This window comes from Ochotona princeps, chromosome 1, assembly GCF_030435755.1.
Source record: "Ochotona princeps isolate mOchPri1 chromosome 1, mOchPri1.hap1, whole genome shotgun sequence".
Classification (NCBI taxonomy): Eukaryota; Metazoa; Chordata; class Mammalia; order Lagomorpha; family Ochotonidae; genus Ochotona; species Ochotona princeps.
This window is the reverse complement of record NC_080832.1, coordinates 108,455,908-108,471,178: the sequence shown is the minus strand read 5'-3', so window position 1 is coordinate 108,471,178 and position 15,271 is coordinate 108,455,908. Positions and strand designations below refer to the sequence as shown.

General features: G+C 53.9%; 1 protein-coding gene across 5 annotated transcripts in view; it reads right to left on the bottom strand.

The window, feature by feature from the left end:
- Positions 1 to 15,271, bottom strand: part of KIF6 (kinesin family member 6) — a 372,892-nt gene that overhangs the window by 11,396 nt on the left and 346,225 nt on the right. For 4 of the 5 annotated variants that reach the window (XM_058663574.1, XM_058663580.1, XM_058663591.1 and 1 more), the window contains 2 exons: positions 1,384 to 1,468; positions 459 to 594 (listed from right to left, as the gene is read on the bottom strand). In XM_058663574.1, the coding sequence (XP_058519557.1) occupies positions 459 to 594; positions 1,384 to 1,468 (221 nt within the window). Of the gene's footprint in view, positions 1 to 458; positions 595 to 876; positions 995 to 1,383; positions 1,469 to 15,271 lie in introns of those variants that run through there. The other variant, XM_058663599.1, reaches the window with a different exon arrangement.

The following is a 15,271-nucleotide window of genomic DNA, read 5'->3' as shown; positions in this document are numbered from 1 at the left end:
AATGTGGTTGCTGCTGTCTGTGATTTTCACATTTCCTAAAATTGCCATAATTAATATGCATACACACAACTTGGAAATAAGGCAAATGAGAATATGACGTCACTAGAGAACACCAAGCAGCAGTGGCCACACTGTTGGGCCGGGGAGCTTCCCTGGACCTCCACATGTCCATGGGTAGCTGCCCTGACCTAGGCAGGTGGAAGCTGCACCCGTCCTGTACCTGCCTCATACGGGCCCTGCCCCACACCTGCCCCTGACCCTGCCCTGCCCCTGCCTTGCCCCTGCCCTGCCCAGCCCTGCCCTGCCCAGCCCTGCCCTGCCCCTGCCCTGCCTAGCCCTGCCCTGCCCCTGCCCTGCCTAGCCCTGCCCCTGCCCTGCCCTGCCCAGCCCCTGCCCAGCCCCGTACCTGCCCTGCCCAGCCCCTGCCTTGCCCTGCCCTGCCCTGCCCTGCCCCGTACCTGCAGTTGGGTGGCTTCCTCTGCCCACCAGACTTCAAACTCTTTCTGCAGCTTCACCTTGGCTCTGTCCATGAGCAGCTGCAGGTGCTCGATCTCCACCTTCAGGGCTTTCAGGCGAGTGAACATGGCTTTATACCTGCCGTGGAATCACAAGACTCCTGTCTTTCTCTCCTCAAATGTTTGTTTATGGTGATCATGTACTTGGCAAGCAGAGTGACAGAGATAATGCGAGGTGAGAGGGATCTTCCATGTGCTGGTTCACTCTCCGAATGCCTCTAACAGCCAGGGGCTGTGCCAGGCTGAAGCACAGAGCCAGGAACTCTACCCAGGTCTCCCATTTGGGTGGCAGGGACCCAGGTGCTCGAAACATCACCTGCTGCCGTCCAGGGCCTGCTTCATCAACTCACCAGGAAGGCGACTTGAAGGTGTGGCCTGGACTCCAGCTGGCGCTGCTATTTGGGTGTCAGAGCCGCATCCCAGCCACTGTGCCCAATGCCTGCAGCATATAGCTGTCTCGCACTAGCACACAGGGAGGGCTGAAGGGGAGCAGGGCCTATGTTGCAGAAGCTTGACAGTGAACGGCCCTCTCCCCTCGCCTGCCCACGGGGACCAGGACTAGGAAACCACGGAGAAATCAGGACTGGAAAGGTGAGGGCCTCCCCGTGGTCATACCTCTGGACTCCACTGGGTGGCAGCAGTAGACAACACCAACTACTTCCTGGGCTGACTTGGCCTTGGTGGTGTTAGGCCTGCGCTCACTCACGCTTCCTGGGGCCGGCTCATTTCGCATGGTTTTAGGACCCAGCCGCTGGACCCACCTCCCTGAGTATTTCAGGGCTCTGGGTTGGGGGTTGGCCTCTCTGCCCTGCCTTTGACAGCTGCTGGAGGTCGAGACCCAGCTGTGCCTGGCCTGTAGGAAGGGTACCTTGTCTTCTCCTCCTCCAGCTGGGATCGCAGCTTCTCTTCCCGTGGATCTGATGCCGTGGGTGCGGCCGTGTGCTCTGAGATGCCTGTGGGGAGGAAGGTGCTGGTAGGCAACTTGGGGGAGGAAGACAGGCAGAAAGAGGGGTGTGATGTTTGGGTGAGATAGAGTTCAAGCGCATCCCAGCATGAAAGGGAAGCCAGGGGCCACTGGAGGGCACTCTTTACTCACTGAGCACCAGAGAGGGGGCTTCTAGGATTACCCTTCCTCCTCTTTGTCCCGCAGCTGTGGCTGGACCGCCTGATCAGCACCTGGGACTGAGGACCCTGGCAGGGGGTGGGGAAGAACTGAACCCTGCTTCCGCTGCTCCCGCAGACACCAACCAGCCTGCTCCCACAGTGTTTGTGTTGCCAGTCTGGACTTGGTCCTTCCCCAGCCTGGAGCATGGGACCTATTGGTCCTCCCAATAGTTTCTGTGTAGTTGTGTTGCACTTCCCAGGCCCACAGGAGACCCTGGGACATCACACAGCCCTGCTCTGGACTCCAGGCTGGGGGCTACAGCCCAAGCTCTTCCTGGGCAGAATCAGGCTTACTCCTCCTCAGAGCCCTTGTTTGAGCTAAGTGCCACAGTCCTACTTTACCCTTAAGGACGCTGCGGTTCAGGGTGTCCACTTGTCCAAGTCATGATGGTGACTTTAGGAACCAGGTACACATCCAAGCTTGTTCTTAAGGGGGCTTGGATTTAAAAAAACATCCCCTTTACAGTTGATCCCTGAATAGCAAGTGCAGAGGGGCATCTGGGTCCTGCACAGGGAGGTGGCCCTGGGACTCCTACAGCCGCTGTGCAGGTGCCAGCTAGCTTTACTCAGCTGTGGTTCAACACCGCATCTCTGGGGCCAGCATGGTAGCATAGCAAGTAAACCCACCGCCTGTGACACCAGCGTCCCATACGGGTGTGGGTCTGTGTCCTGGCTGCTCCACTTTCGATCCAGCACCTTAACTAATATACCCAGGCAAGCAACAGAAGGCAGTCTGAATGTTTGCATCCCTGCACCCATGAAGGAGACCCGGAGGCAGTCCTAGGACCCTGGCTTTCGCTTAATTCCTTTCAGTATTTCTAGGCTACAGGGTCACCTCTTGTTTTACTGTTTTTCAGATTGCTACAGATTCCCCAAAACAAAACCATTCTGTGTCACAGTGGATCTGTGTAGCTCAAATCCATGTTCAAGCGCTGAGATGATCACATTGTGCTTTCTGTCCCAGTGATGGGGAGCCCCTGACCCTGCCTCTTGTCACTCCCTGGGGCTCCCCGAACCTCTGACATTAGCCCAGCAGAAAACTGGGTCACCGGTGTGATACCAGAGATGAGAAGCTGCTATGAGGAAAGATGAAGATGGATCAGGTGTTAGGCTGTTGTAGCATGTCATGTGGTCAGGGCAGGGGTTGGGCTGCTGTGTCAACTGTCGTGGTCAGGGGAGGGGACCAGAGGGAGGGGAGGGGACCAGCATGCAGAAGGCAGGGGGCAGAGTGCGCCTGAGGAATAGTGACAGGGAAGCTGTGAGGGTGGCTGATGAGGGAAGGAGCAATGAGGGCAAAGGTTGGGGAAACAGGCGGGATCAGCAGGAACTTGTGGGTCTCAGCGAGGACTCAGAGGCTGGCGGGTTCCAAACAGAAGAGCGGCATGATAAGTGCTTTCCTTTGGCAGCTCAGTCACACAGTTCTTTTCTCATGGAGACAAAGCTGCTTTGGGAACAGTCAACGTGAGTGGCGCCAGGATGCGCCAGCCTGGTGCAGGGTTGTGGGAAAGGAGGCTGGAGCAGGGGACGCCCGGGGGTGGGGTGGCCATGAGGGCACAGCATATCCTTGGGGACATGAATTCCCCTGGGGTCGTCATGACAACTCAGTGGTTCTGTGGCCAGAGGTGATGTTTGCTTAGAGAAGTGCATTGTAGCCCAGCAGGAGGCCAGCGCTGGCTGCCAGACTTGGCTTCTCAGGCCCCTCTGGGGAGACAGAGGCCTGGGAGCTCCCATGGAGCCAGACAAGAGCCGCGGAGCAGGAGCAGAGGGGGAGAGAGGAACAGAAGGACATTTGGGACTTTATAGGCCACGGCTGCCCTGGACCTCGGGCCAGGGGGCAGGACCAACCTGCAGTCACCTGACTGAGGCACTGGAGGACACGGCCAGCTGGCCTGTGGGAGTCCCTGTTAATCCATGGAAGCAGCTGGCTCCAAGGCAACCGAAAACAAGAGAGGGCTTTGCCTCCTCTTGGCGCCTGCGGGCTTGTATGTCACAGCAGGAGTGAGCAGAGAGCCACTGGGGCTTCAAGCTGAGGGCAGGCACAGTCCCAGGACAACCTTGTCTCTGGACTGTGGGCCGTGCAAGCACAGGAGGGCTCCTGCTGGGAAGGCCAAGTCAGGACCCCGGAGCCACTCCTGCAGCTGTAGCTACAGCTACAAGCATTCCTGTGACTGCTCCTCCCATTTCCCATGGGCTCACGCGCTCTCTCTCTCTGTCTCACACACACACACACACACACACACACACACACACAGTTATCCAACGTGTGAAATGTGCAGAATCTCATCTCTTTGGTTCAGTGATTCTCAACTGGGGATGCCACGAGCATCACTTAAGGAGCTTGGGGAAGTGCAAAGACAGCCAGGCCCTCCTGCAGCCAGGCCCTCCTGCAGCCAGGCCCTCCTGCAGCCAGGCCCTCCTCCAGCCAGGCCCTCCTCCAGCCAGGCCCTCCTGCAGCCAGGCCCTCCTGCAGCCAGGCCCTCCTGCAGCCAGGCTCTCCTGCAGCCAGGCCCTCCTGCAGCCAGGCCCTCCTGCAGCCAGGCCCTCCTGCAGCCAGGCCCTCCTCCAGAGCTGCAAAGCTTCAACTTGCCAGCAGGCTCCCCCCACCCCAACCGTGGCTGAGGATGCACACCCCTCCCCTAAGAATTGTACTTTCAGCCTTCCAGTCCACTGCCAAGAACTATGTGTAGGAGTTACTGAGACGCAGGGCCTTCAGAAGTCTGCACAGGCACCATGTGTGGCAGCCAGCATGGTCCCACACCCCTGCCAGCCCTCTAGACTACAGGGAGGCGCTATGATAAGGGGCAAAAGCAGAGACAAGGAAGACATATTCTGCATATGGCTGGAGCTGTCTGCACTTGGCCCTTGTAGGAGCCCAATGAAACCTGAATAGTATGGGGCACATAGCTGCCACAGGGGTCAGGAATCTCACGTAATCTCGCCTCCCCTTTCCCCTTCTCCAGATAGGCAGCCTGGGCTCTGAGAGGGCCACACTACAGTAGCATAGAGCTTAGAGATTGTAACTCCTGGTCTACAGCATTTGCCCCTGGTACACAATGGAAGTCATGGGGCAGAGTGCTGGAGTCCGTCCGGAGTGACCTGTCCATGGTCTTTGAAGGCCAGGTCCTCTTCCACAAATTCCTTTCAGGTCTGGGACTGCAGCTGAGGGACAGCGCTGGGCTGTGCCTGGGGTGAGGTCGGGGGGCAGCTGGCCTGGGAGGCCTGCCCTTGATCCACCGACTGTCCATATTCCGTGCCCCAGTCCCACATGGCACCTGCAGCTGGCCTGCTGCGTCTGAGGAGTTGTTCCCTGCACTGAGGCCTGTTGTCTTCAAGTTCAGCCCTGGAATCGCCAGAGCTGGTCTGGCCCATCTCCCTGGCTATGCTCAGAGCAGAACACAGCTCAGAGGATGGCTGCTGAGAGGGCATGGAGGTTAAGACACAGCTTAAGACACCCAATCCCACAATCCAATGATTGGATGCCAGTCTTGGCTTTGTTCTTATTCCAGCTTCCTGCTGAATGTGCATCCTGGGAGACAGGAGGTAGGGACTCCAGTAGTTCCTGCTACCCATGTGGGAGACCCGGACGGAGTTCTGAGCTCCTGCCTCCAGCCGGGACCAGCCAAGCTTTCGTGGGTGTGAACCAGTGATGGCCATTTCTCTCACTCAGGATTTTGTTTCCAGCGGAGAGGGGTGACCACACAGGCAGAGAGGCAGCATGAGGGCTAGTCATCAGTGGAAGAGAGGCCTTGAACACTCACTCCATACATGGCAAAGACAATTCTAGCTGGATGAGTCGCTCGAGCTCGGGGCCGATTCCCTGTTGCAATAGGCACTGTCTCCTTTTCCTCTCTCCCACCACCTTTTCTGAGGAACTCCAGGACCCTTGAGCTCTGGAGCTGACCCCTGGACCCTCCCTCTTTCCTAGGCTGAGGTCCCTTGCTCCCCTCCCCTTCTGCCACTATGTACAGACTACACCTGCCTGCTCTCTAACCCACCCTGACTTTCTCAGTTGGAAGTGAGCCTGTGGTCCCTGTGGCACAGCCTCACTGACTGGTGGTGGCCACCAGCCTAGATCTCAGTGGCTTTTCACAGGGAGTCAGCAGCAGGAGCCTTGGCAACCCTGAAACCCACCCACACCTTTATCAGCTGGACCCCGCCAGCGTTGCATGTGCTTGGGACACATCTACCTGTAAAGACACCTCGTGAGGGTTACTGGTGGGGTTTGGTCAAATCTCATGGCTATGTTGGTGATGTATTTCTGGGTGTTCAGGAATTGAGTCAAGGCTGCTCAATAAAGCCATCTTCCTGTCCTTATGGGGAATCTCTCAACTACTCCTCAATGTATGAATCAGTCTGTTCATTCAGCAATGATTGCCATCATGCCTTGGAATTGAGAGTGAGTTCTGAGACAGACCTCACGGTGGAACTGGGCACTCTTTCCAAGTTCGATGGCATGAGTTGGCCAGGCCGGCAAAAGGCTGGCATCAGTTTCAGGATAGGGCCAAGACAAATGTTTGGAGAGCATTTTCTTAAAGGAGAATGAACAGTTGGCTTTGAGCCCACCTCACCCGCCGTGGGGTGGGGTAGGGGGAGGTGTGTGTGTGTGTGTGCTTCCTTCGTTATAGGCAGGGAGGACCTTGGGAGAGCCTCCAGCAGCTTATAGAGGATCCCCTGAGACTTGCTGGGGGGCAGGGGTGAGGAGGGCCGAGCTGCTCTGCTGCTGTGCTGCCTGTTCCCAACCCAATCTAGGCATGGACCCAAAATGGGGCTCCAAGACTACACGATGAGGGAGGGGTTGTGGAATGGTGGTGTGTTGCTAAGTGTTCAGCAACCAGCCCCCTGGGGAGGGAGAGGCTCTGCTTTGTGTGACTGGTGATGCCTGAGGTGGAAACACTGCTGTCCTGAGCTTGAAGTTACCATGGTGCTCCTGGGTTTGGGGTAGGGTAGAGCTGCACAGAGTGACCTCCCAGGACCTCTGCTCAGCTCCTTCAGCAGGCCTGGGGTAGGTGTTCCATCTGGCAGATCAGAAGCCAGTTTAGGACGCCCAGGTCCTGAATTGGAGGGCAGGGGTTTGGCACCCAGATTTGGACTCCTGACTCTAGCTTCCTGCTGATGTGACTCTGGGAGGTAGCAGTGATGGCTTCAAGTGGCCTGGATTGAGGTCCTCACTCCTAGCTTCAGTGCCTGGCCAGCTCTGGCTGCTGGGGGCATTTGGGGTGGGATGGATCAGCAGATGGGAGCTCCCTCCCTTTTCTTCCAGATGAATAATAATAAACAACAAATAAAAGATTTAGATCCTGTATAACACTGTTAGCTAGAGGAGCAGTGTAGCCTTAGGAGAGAAACTGGAGGTTCAGTTCCCTTGAGTCCTTCTCCCACCCTCCGTCACCCCCTTGCACCCCACCCTCCAAGGAAGCCAGCTAGTTCAGTGATGACCTTCCTTGCCCGTGGCCTTCTGCCTGGGCTCAGCGACTAGCACACACTGGCAAGCAGCTGCACGGTGAGAGCAGAAGGACGCCAAGTATTTCTTCCCCAAGACATCTCCGCAGCAGGGACCCATAACCCAGAGCCCTGGCTTGACTGGAGGCCACAGCCCCTGTCACGCTGCAGGGGCCTTTCTACACAGTCCCTTCTGTCTTCAAGTGCCAAGGATAGCTCACTCTCTTGCCCCCTTGGCCTAGGGTCAGTGATGCTCCCTGTGCTGCTCTATTATATTTCTGGGCTGCACCCTTTTTCAGTATATTCTGCTCACATCTTGGCAAATGGGCCCTTTGTTCATTTCTCTTCCCAGTCATCTGCTTGCTGTTCAAAGTGGATGGATGAGTGATTGAGAAAGGTGCATGTGCTGTGGTTGGGGCCCTGCCAGCGAGGCACCCCTAGAGGCCTGCAGAAGGGCCATAATAAGCAAGGATACTCAGCCTTCAAGATCCACTAGGCCTCAAGGGTCCAAGGCCTCACCCCAGCAGCATCAGTCAGATGCAACTGTACCCAGTGGCTCGTCCTCTGTTCCTCTTATTGCCCAACCCCTTCCGAGGGGACTACCTCTTGGCAGGTAAACAGCGGAAGTGAGCTAGAGGGAGGGAAGCTGATAACCATGTCCCTTTCCTTCTGGCAGGTGGCTCCAGCTGGAGGAAGGGAGGGAAGTCTCACCTTTTGGTGAACGTTGAACGACTGGGGCTGCTGTCATGCTGCCATGTTTTGTCGTTGTTTGAGTTGTTTGTGATTGACAAGGGGTGACAACTGAGCTATGTATGAGGTTGCTCAGTTTCTAGGTGGATTATAGAGGAAAAATGATCCCATCTGTGAGGATTTAGGGGCACAAACAAGCAACCTCCACCAGCCCAGCCTCACATTCCTCAACAAGGCCAGGGAGCCCTCTGCAGCCCTTGTGTTCCCACCAGGAAGCATAGGGCTGCAGAAGAAAAGGGGGGTGGGATGGAAGGAAGGGTTCTGTTAGTAGCTTTAAGGCAAATGATCCTGGCGCAGGTGGCAGTGGGGAGAACCGAGATGAATCCAAACTGAATGGGGATCCATATTTTCTGCCACTCTTCAGCATGAAGAACCCATAAAGCAGTGATTTCTGTTTGCTCTCTGAATTCTTAATATTGACTGCGCCACCGACTTCTGAGAATTATTATGTCATTACAGACCCTGGGAGGTCAGAAAATGACAGCAGTAACACCCTCCACCATCTCCGTATTTTAAAAACTTCCATCTAAATCATTTCTCACAGTTGTTAAAAAAATTAACTCTCTTTGGGCACATCATGACAGCCTAGTGGCTAAAGTCCTCACCTTGCACGCACCGGCATCCCATATGGGCACCAGTTCTAATCCCGGTGGCTCTGCTTCCCATCCAGCTCCCTTCCTGTGGCCTGGAAAAGCAGTTGAGGATGGCCCAAAGTCTTGGGACCCTGCACCCGTGTGGGAGACCTGGAAGAAGTTACTGACTCCTGGCTTCAGATTAGCTCAGCTCAGCTGTTGGGGCTGCTTGGGGAGTGAATCAACAGATAGAAGATCTTCCTCTCTGTCTCTCCTCCTCTCTGCAAATCTGACTTTCCAATAAAAATCAAACAAATCTTAAAAATAAATTCTTTTTAAAAATTTTATTTGAAAGGCAAAGAATCGGAAGAAGGCAGAGAGAGAGCTTTACTGTCTACTGGTTCACTCTCTAAGTGCCCACAGTCTCCCGGGTTGGACCAGGCCAAAGCCAGGAGCCGGGAGTTCAGTCTGAGTCTCCCACATGGGTGGCGGGGGACTCCAGCACTTGAGCCATCACAGTTCCCTTCCAGGGTGTGCATTAGCAGGAAACTGGGGTGGGAAGCTGTGCAGGAACTCAAGCCTAGTCATTCTGTTGTGAGTGGGCATCCCAAGGGGTGTCCTAAGAAGACAGAACTGGCGATGATACATAGTTCTTCCTCATGGGGAACTCTGCCCTGATGGTAAGTCACCTTTCTGCTTTGTTTTATAGTCTCACTCTATCGCTAACATCTCTTAAACATGACAGAGCTATTTCTTGGTCCAACAGGAGGTGACATATTGGTTCCCTGTGGTTCAGGTTGAACCGTCTACCTGAACTACACATATATTCAGCATCTTTCTGAATTGATGTGATGCTGCACATCAAGAATGTGAGAGACTTTCACACTCTCTTTAATATATAGCCTTGACGTTTTGGGGCTTTGCGTGAATGGTATCGCTCCACAGATATCACAGAGGATCGTTACATCCTTCCTGTCACCGCTGTGGCATTCACAGGAGTTCACCGGGCTGCATGGAGAGCTGGTAGACTCCCGTTCGATAGTCGGTGGTGTTCTGCTGCGTGACCACAGCACAGCCCGAGCTCTTGTATCCGCCACCTGCTGGGCCCTCCGGTCTGTCTGCTCCTTTGCTCGTGCTTGTTTGTGTGATTCCGACTAGAAGAACAACAGCTACAGTGATGGGCACCTCTTTGGGCATGTGTGTGAAACTTTCTTGGCCAGGTGTTCCTGGGAATGGGATTGCTAGGGCACAGGGATTGCCTGCCTTCAGCTTTCCTTGATATTTCTAGAATCATCCCCGAATGACTGTGCAGGGACTTTAAGTATGTCATTCTCTTCTTGCTTCTCAGTGCTTCTCCTGTTTGGAATGGAACCTGCTCTACTCTGTTTTCTGGGTGGCACCTGCCCATGGTTTGCCTTGGATGTGTACTCTGGCCTTGTACGCCTGAGGCAAGCTCCTGCCCTTAACAGCTTCCTCAAGCTTTTCCAGAGTCAGCTGAGCTTCCACAACACTGCTGCAAGCTTTGTGTTGGTCACTCAGAACACACGGCACCTGTCACTTCGATCTTCTTTTTGATAGAGCTGGCCTAAACTCATCATCTCTCCTTCTCTGGAGAGATGGGAAAAAATTCATGCAGATCATTGCGTCTGCCACAGACTGTTCCCAGGAAGCACCAAGACCTTCCTCAGGCCTTGATTTGTCAAACATCAATAGTGATTTTCATCAAGTGTAAAGGAAAGAAAGGACAGAAGGAGCGGCTGACCATAGTCTATTCTAGTGTATGACATGAAGTTAAGGGCTTGGGATTTTGTCTTTGATACATTTCCTATATGCCCAACTTGCTCCAAGTGGCACCTGTGATTTCTGTACATCTGGATGATGAAAAGAATGGCTTTGGCAGGTGCTAATAAGATCCTGGGTGGTCTAGGGCTCAAAGGAATGAGGCTTCCCTGTATGTCCCAGGGGAGTCTGCATTCACACAGGTCATCTCTGCGGCCCCTGGAGAGCTGACAGGTGTTAGAGAATCCATCTGCCCATTTAGCAAGCTCTAAGTGAATGTTAACTGGGCGTTAAGACACCGTTTGGCCCAAGCACCTCATTTTGCAGTTGCTGGATCCCAGGTACACAGCTCCTTCACTGCCTCAGGCACACCTAAGGCAGTCAGTGACTCCCCGTATCTCATTGCTTTATTCACAGTCATGCACAGACGGCCTGTTGTGTACCAATCACTGTGCCCAGAGTGGGCACTCACTGTCCAGTGGGAAAGTCCCTTCATGGATGTTTAGGCAGAGCTCTAGGTGAGTCCAGAGGGACCTGGGACAGCCCTGGAGAAGGGAAACTTGAGCTGCTCCTTTTGGAAATGTTTTAAGCACAACCACAGCTCTCAAGAGAGAAAGGCATGTTAAAATCTATGGATCCAGGGCTGGTGTTGTGGCACAGCAAGTTAAGTCACTGTGACACTAGCAGCTCATGCAAGCTCTGATGTGCATCCTGGCTGCTCAGCTTTCTCTCCAGGTTCCTGTTCATGTGCCTGGGAAACAGTGGAAGAAGGCTCACTGCCCACCGGGGTGACCTAGACAGAATTTCCCCAGCTCCTGGCTTCCGTGTGGACTAGATCTGGTCATTGCAGCCATTTGGGGAGTGAACCAGCAGAAAGATGATCTCTCTCCCTCTTTTGGTCTCTTCCTCTCTCACTCTGCCTTTCAAATAAATCATTTTTAAAAATCTCTTTAAAAGCTGTGAGTTTCTTTTACACACACAAACGGTTCAGTTTTTGCACACTGGTTGAGGGAGTTGAGGGAGATCCTGGGGCCCTCGTGCTGGCCTGCTGACTGCCTCCCACTCACCTTGCTATACCAAGGCATAGCCCACTTTGCAAACCACCGGCTAGAGGGTGTCACATACCCGATCTTGCCAGGTGCTCAGGGAAACCTGGGCAAGGTGGGGGGCAATGTGCAGCAAGCAAAGCCTCCTGCTGCCTCTCAGAGTTGTCCCCAAGTGCAGAATTACAAAAAGCTGGTCAAGATCCATGCTTCCTCACATTTGCCCTGTACGGGCGAAGGTGGCACCACCAGCAGCTGCAGCCCCCACTGACAGCAACAGCGTTGCCACCAGAGGTCGCTGCGGCAATTCCGTTCCAGAGACAGAGCGGCTCCGAGGCTGAAACCTGAACAGCGCCAGGGCAACAGAGAACCCTCTTCCCTTGAGGTCTTGTCTGCCGTCCTTCAGGGCCCGAGGTTGATGGGAGGCGATGGCAGGGAGAGGCTGGGACTCAGGAGGTGTGTAGTTTGTGGTGCACAACACCAGGTGCCACGTGGGACCTGCCAGTCTCACGTCAGTGCATGTTTCCTTGTTTTACACATGAATTGCTATCAGTGCTCCAGCCTTTCTTCTATGCCAGGACCCGAAACATACCCATAAGAGGACATAGCACACTCCTGTAGGATAGGCTTCCACAGACACTGGGTCAAGGAGCAAAGGTGGAGCAAGATGGGCACTGCTTGAACTGGGTACCTCTGTGAGCCCAGGCCAGGCTCATGTGGCATGGGATCGGCTGGGAGACTCCTAGGGTTGGTCCCAGATCTAACTGGGTGATGTCCGTGGCAGCTTCACTCACAGTCAGGAGAATCCGAGGGTGCTCACTGGAAGCCCAAACCTGAGGGCAAAGCTGGGTGCAGGTGCAAGGTAGGTGCTGCTCCAGGTGACTCATGCACAAGTCGGTGGGCAGGCGCTCAGCAAGCTGAGCGAGTGCTGCGGCTTGCCTCCCCTAGACTTCATTGTCCAAATGTGTCCAGTGACTATGCTGCCTTGTCACATGAAAGCTCAGATTCAAGCGCCTCCACATGCTGGCCCATCCTGTTGCTGAACTTTGTCCCCAACTCCTTCAAATTGAACCCCCATGAGTCATTCTACATACATAGACACACACACACAATCCCCATACCACTCACATACTAGATACCATATATACATGCCCCCTACAATATGCCACACACACATAGCATATCATACCACAGCACATATCATATATGTGCCCACCCTACCACAACACACATCCCAACCACTCCCCACTCTTCTCTGGTTATGCTCATTCTTCAACACCCAGCCCAGGCCTGTGGCCTTGGTGATGTTTCCAGGGAAGTCCACTCCTTCTCTTAGACATATTTCCTCGTACTTCTTGTTCTTGGTGGTGGGGTGCATCTTGTAAACTTGAACCAGAGGCATTTGGAGAGAGGAGGCAGTAGCCCACAGTCCCAGAGTGGGTTTTGCCTCTCGGATCCCTGTTTCATGGGACCAAAGGGGAACTGAGGATCTGGGTCATTCTGTCTTGGCTGCTCGGACAGATGCGCTCGGTGAGTTATGCTTGAGCGTCAGGCCTGTAGCTTTTATGGAGGGTCGATACAAGGATCATCTGGTTGAACAACACTTCAGTGTCTCCTGTAAAACTGCAGCTGAAGACATCACTCAGTGTCCTTTACAGCAGGATTCACACGATAAATTCTGGCTTGTGTTTAGTTCCAGGAAGAAATTCTATTTCTTCAGATAAATTAGTTAGTGTGCTTCCTGCTGTCAGAAAATGAAAACTGTGTGGCTCGGGTGCTCCTCCTTTTGCAGAGCGGTGAGACAGGCGCACACCAGATTTATTGCCTATGTGTTGTAATTTGTTCGGCCGTGGGGTTCAGAAGCACTCACTCCTTCTTTCTGATGGGCTTTCTTTTATTTATGCCCGACGTCTTGCTGCACCTTTGCGAGATGTGTGTGTCTGGAAGGCGTCTGGGGCAGCCTTTGCATGGCCGTGGAGTTGGCCCGCTGGGTGCTGGTGCGGCTGCTGGGGCTCACAAAGGTCAATCTGATGGCACTCAGCTTTCATTCTCATGTTAGGATGGAGAATCGCTGTGTGAGGGGTTTCATGACAATGCAAGGCTGGTGGTGTTCTACCAGGGAAGCAGGGAGCTAGAAGCAAAGCCGACTTAGGGAGAAGAGGTCTGGGAGGCCTCATTGGAGGGACGTCAAGGTTGAAGTGGTTGTGGTCCCTGCGGGAAGGGGACCGTGAATGGAAGGACAGATCTGGATCTGAAGTTGTAAAAGGAGTTGCTGCTTTCCGAGTCTGTCCACTTTTCCTGGCTGGACTGGAAGCTCTTGGAGGGCAGGCCTTGGGTGTGTGCCCTTCTGTGCACTTCTCCAGGATGCCGGGCAGGGGGCTGGGACAGTGCTGTGTTCTGGTACCCAGAGCATGGGCTCAGAGCCAGGCTGAGCAAAGCGAGACAGGTTCACAGAACCTCTTGGGGGCTTTAGTCAGAGAGGGACGCCGATGGTAGCCTTTCCCTCATGAGGATTCTGTGAACGTTAGGGAAGTGTGTGCAGAAGAATCAAAATCCTGCCAGACGCAGCGTAGAGCACTCAGAAATATTGGCTGGTGAGCTCCATCAGCATGACCTACCATCCTATGCCATTTAAGGTGGATGGTACCCTCAGAGTGGTCAGCCTCAGCCCATCTGGTTGCACCTGGTTAAATCAGCATGACTTGACAATGATGTTTAGTATATAGATAACATTCTTGGTGCCAGGATTGTGGCGTAGTGCCTTAAACTGTCACACGTGAGGCTGACATCCCGTAGGAGTGCTGGTTCTAGTCTTGGCTGCTCCACTTCAGATGCAGCCACTCTGCAAAGGCACCTGGAAAAGCCCCTGCCACCCACATGGGAGTCTTGGATGGAATTTCAGACTCCTGGCTTCAGCTTGGCCCAGCTCTGGCTGGTGCAGCCATTTGGGGAGTGAACCAGTGCATGGAAGATTTTCTCTCTGTGTCTCTCTCTCTCTCTCCCTCCATCCCTGCCTCTCTCCCCCTATAAGTGTGCCTTTCAAATAAATATTTAGTAAAAGAAAAAGCCTTGTTTTATCACCCCAAACAGTGTGTGGAAGTGAGTCCCCCTCTAAATCCACCAGTAACTTCTGTTTGTTGAGGTCATCCTTAGAACTGGTCACTGTAGCTCCTCTTGGAGGGTGCTCCCACTCCCAGCTCTGGCCGTCACCTCCTGGGGACTCCCCGGGACCTAGAGCTTCCCCATCTCCTCATCTCTGGTTTTACTGGTTTTCCTGCCTGCTGGTTTTCAAAAGGATTCTGGTCTGGCAGAAATGTATGATTGTTGGTGTGTCTTGGGTGGGTGGGAAATAAAGAAAAAACCATACTCTGTATTTTCAGCCAGGAGAGGGAGCACAACACACACAGAGAATATACACGCATGTATAGGTATGTGTATGCATGCACATGCCCCAAACCGATCTTGAAATGTGCCAGTGGCATGGTGATCTACTAGGTGATCTTGGAAAATAATGCACTGATCTGCTGCATTTGCTGGTTTTCTTGGCGTGAGTGGCCCATGGCGAGCTGGCAGTGTGTTGTCACTCACTGTGGGTGTGTGGATGTGGGGAACGCGCACATGACGTGCACGGTGGAGTGTCCCTTCCATAGGGATGTGGGGCATGACTAACTTCAAGAGCAAAGATTCCAGAACAACACGGTGAAATCATTAGGAAGTGATGAGTTTTGAGTATTTGTAAATTTTGTTTTATGGTATAATTCACTGCAAGCTTATACAATGTCATTCCCCTAACACGGGTGTTTAGTAACAATTCCCCAGATTCCTGAAGGATTCCCCCCGGGGCTGCTAGGACAAAGCTGGCTTCTGAACATCCCCCACCAGGCAAACGTCACTCCCAAGTGAGGCCTTTCCTGTCACAGGCTTAATCCTGGCTCCCCTGGGATGGGAGGTGGCCTTCAGGCCAATGCCTTGGGACACCCAGAGTCACATTCCCAGGCAACACACACAA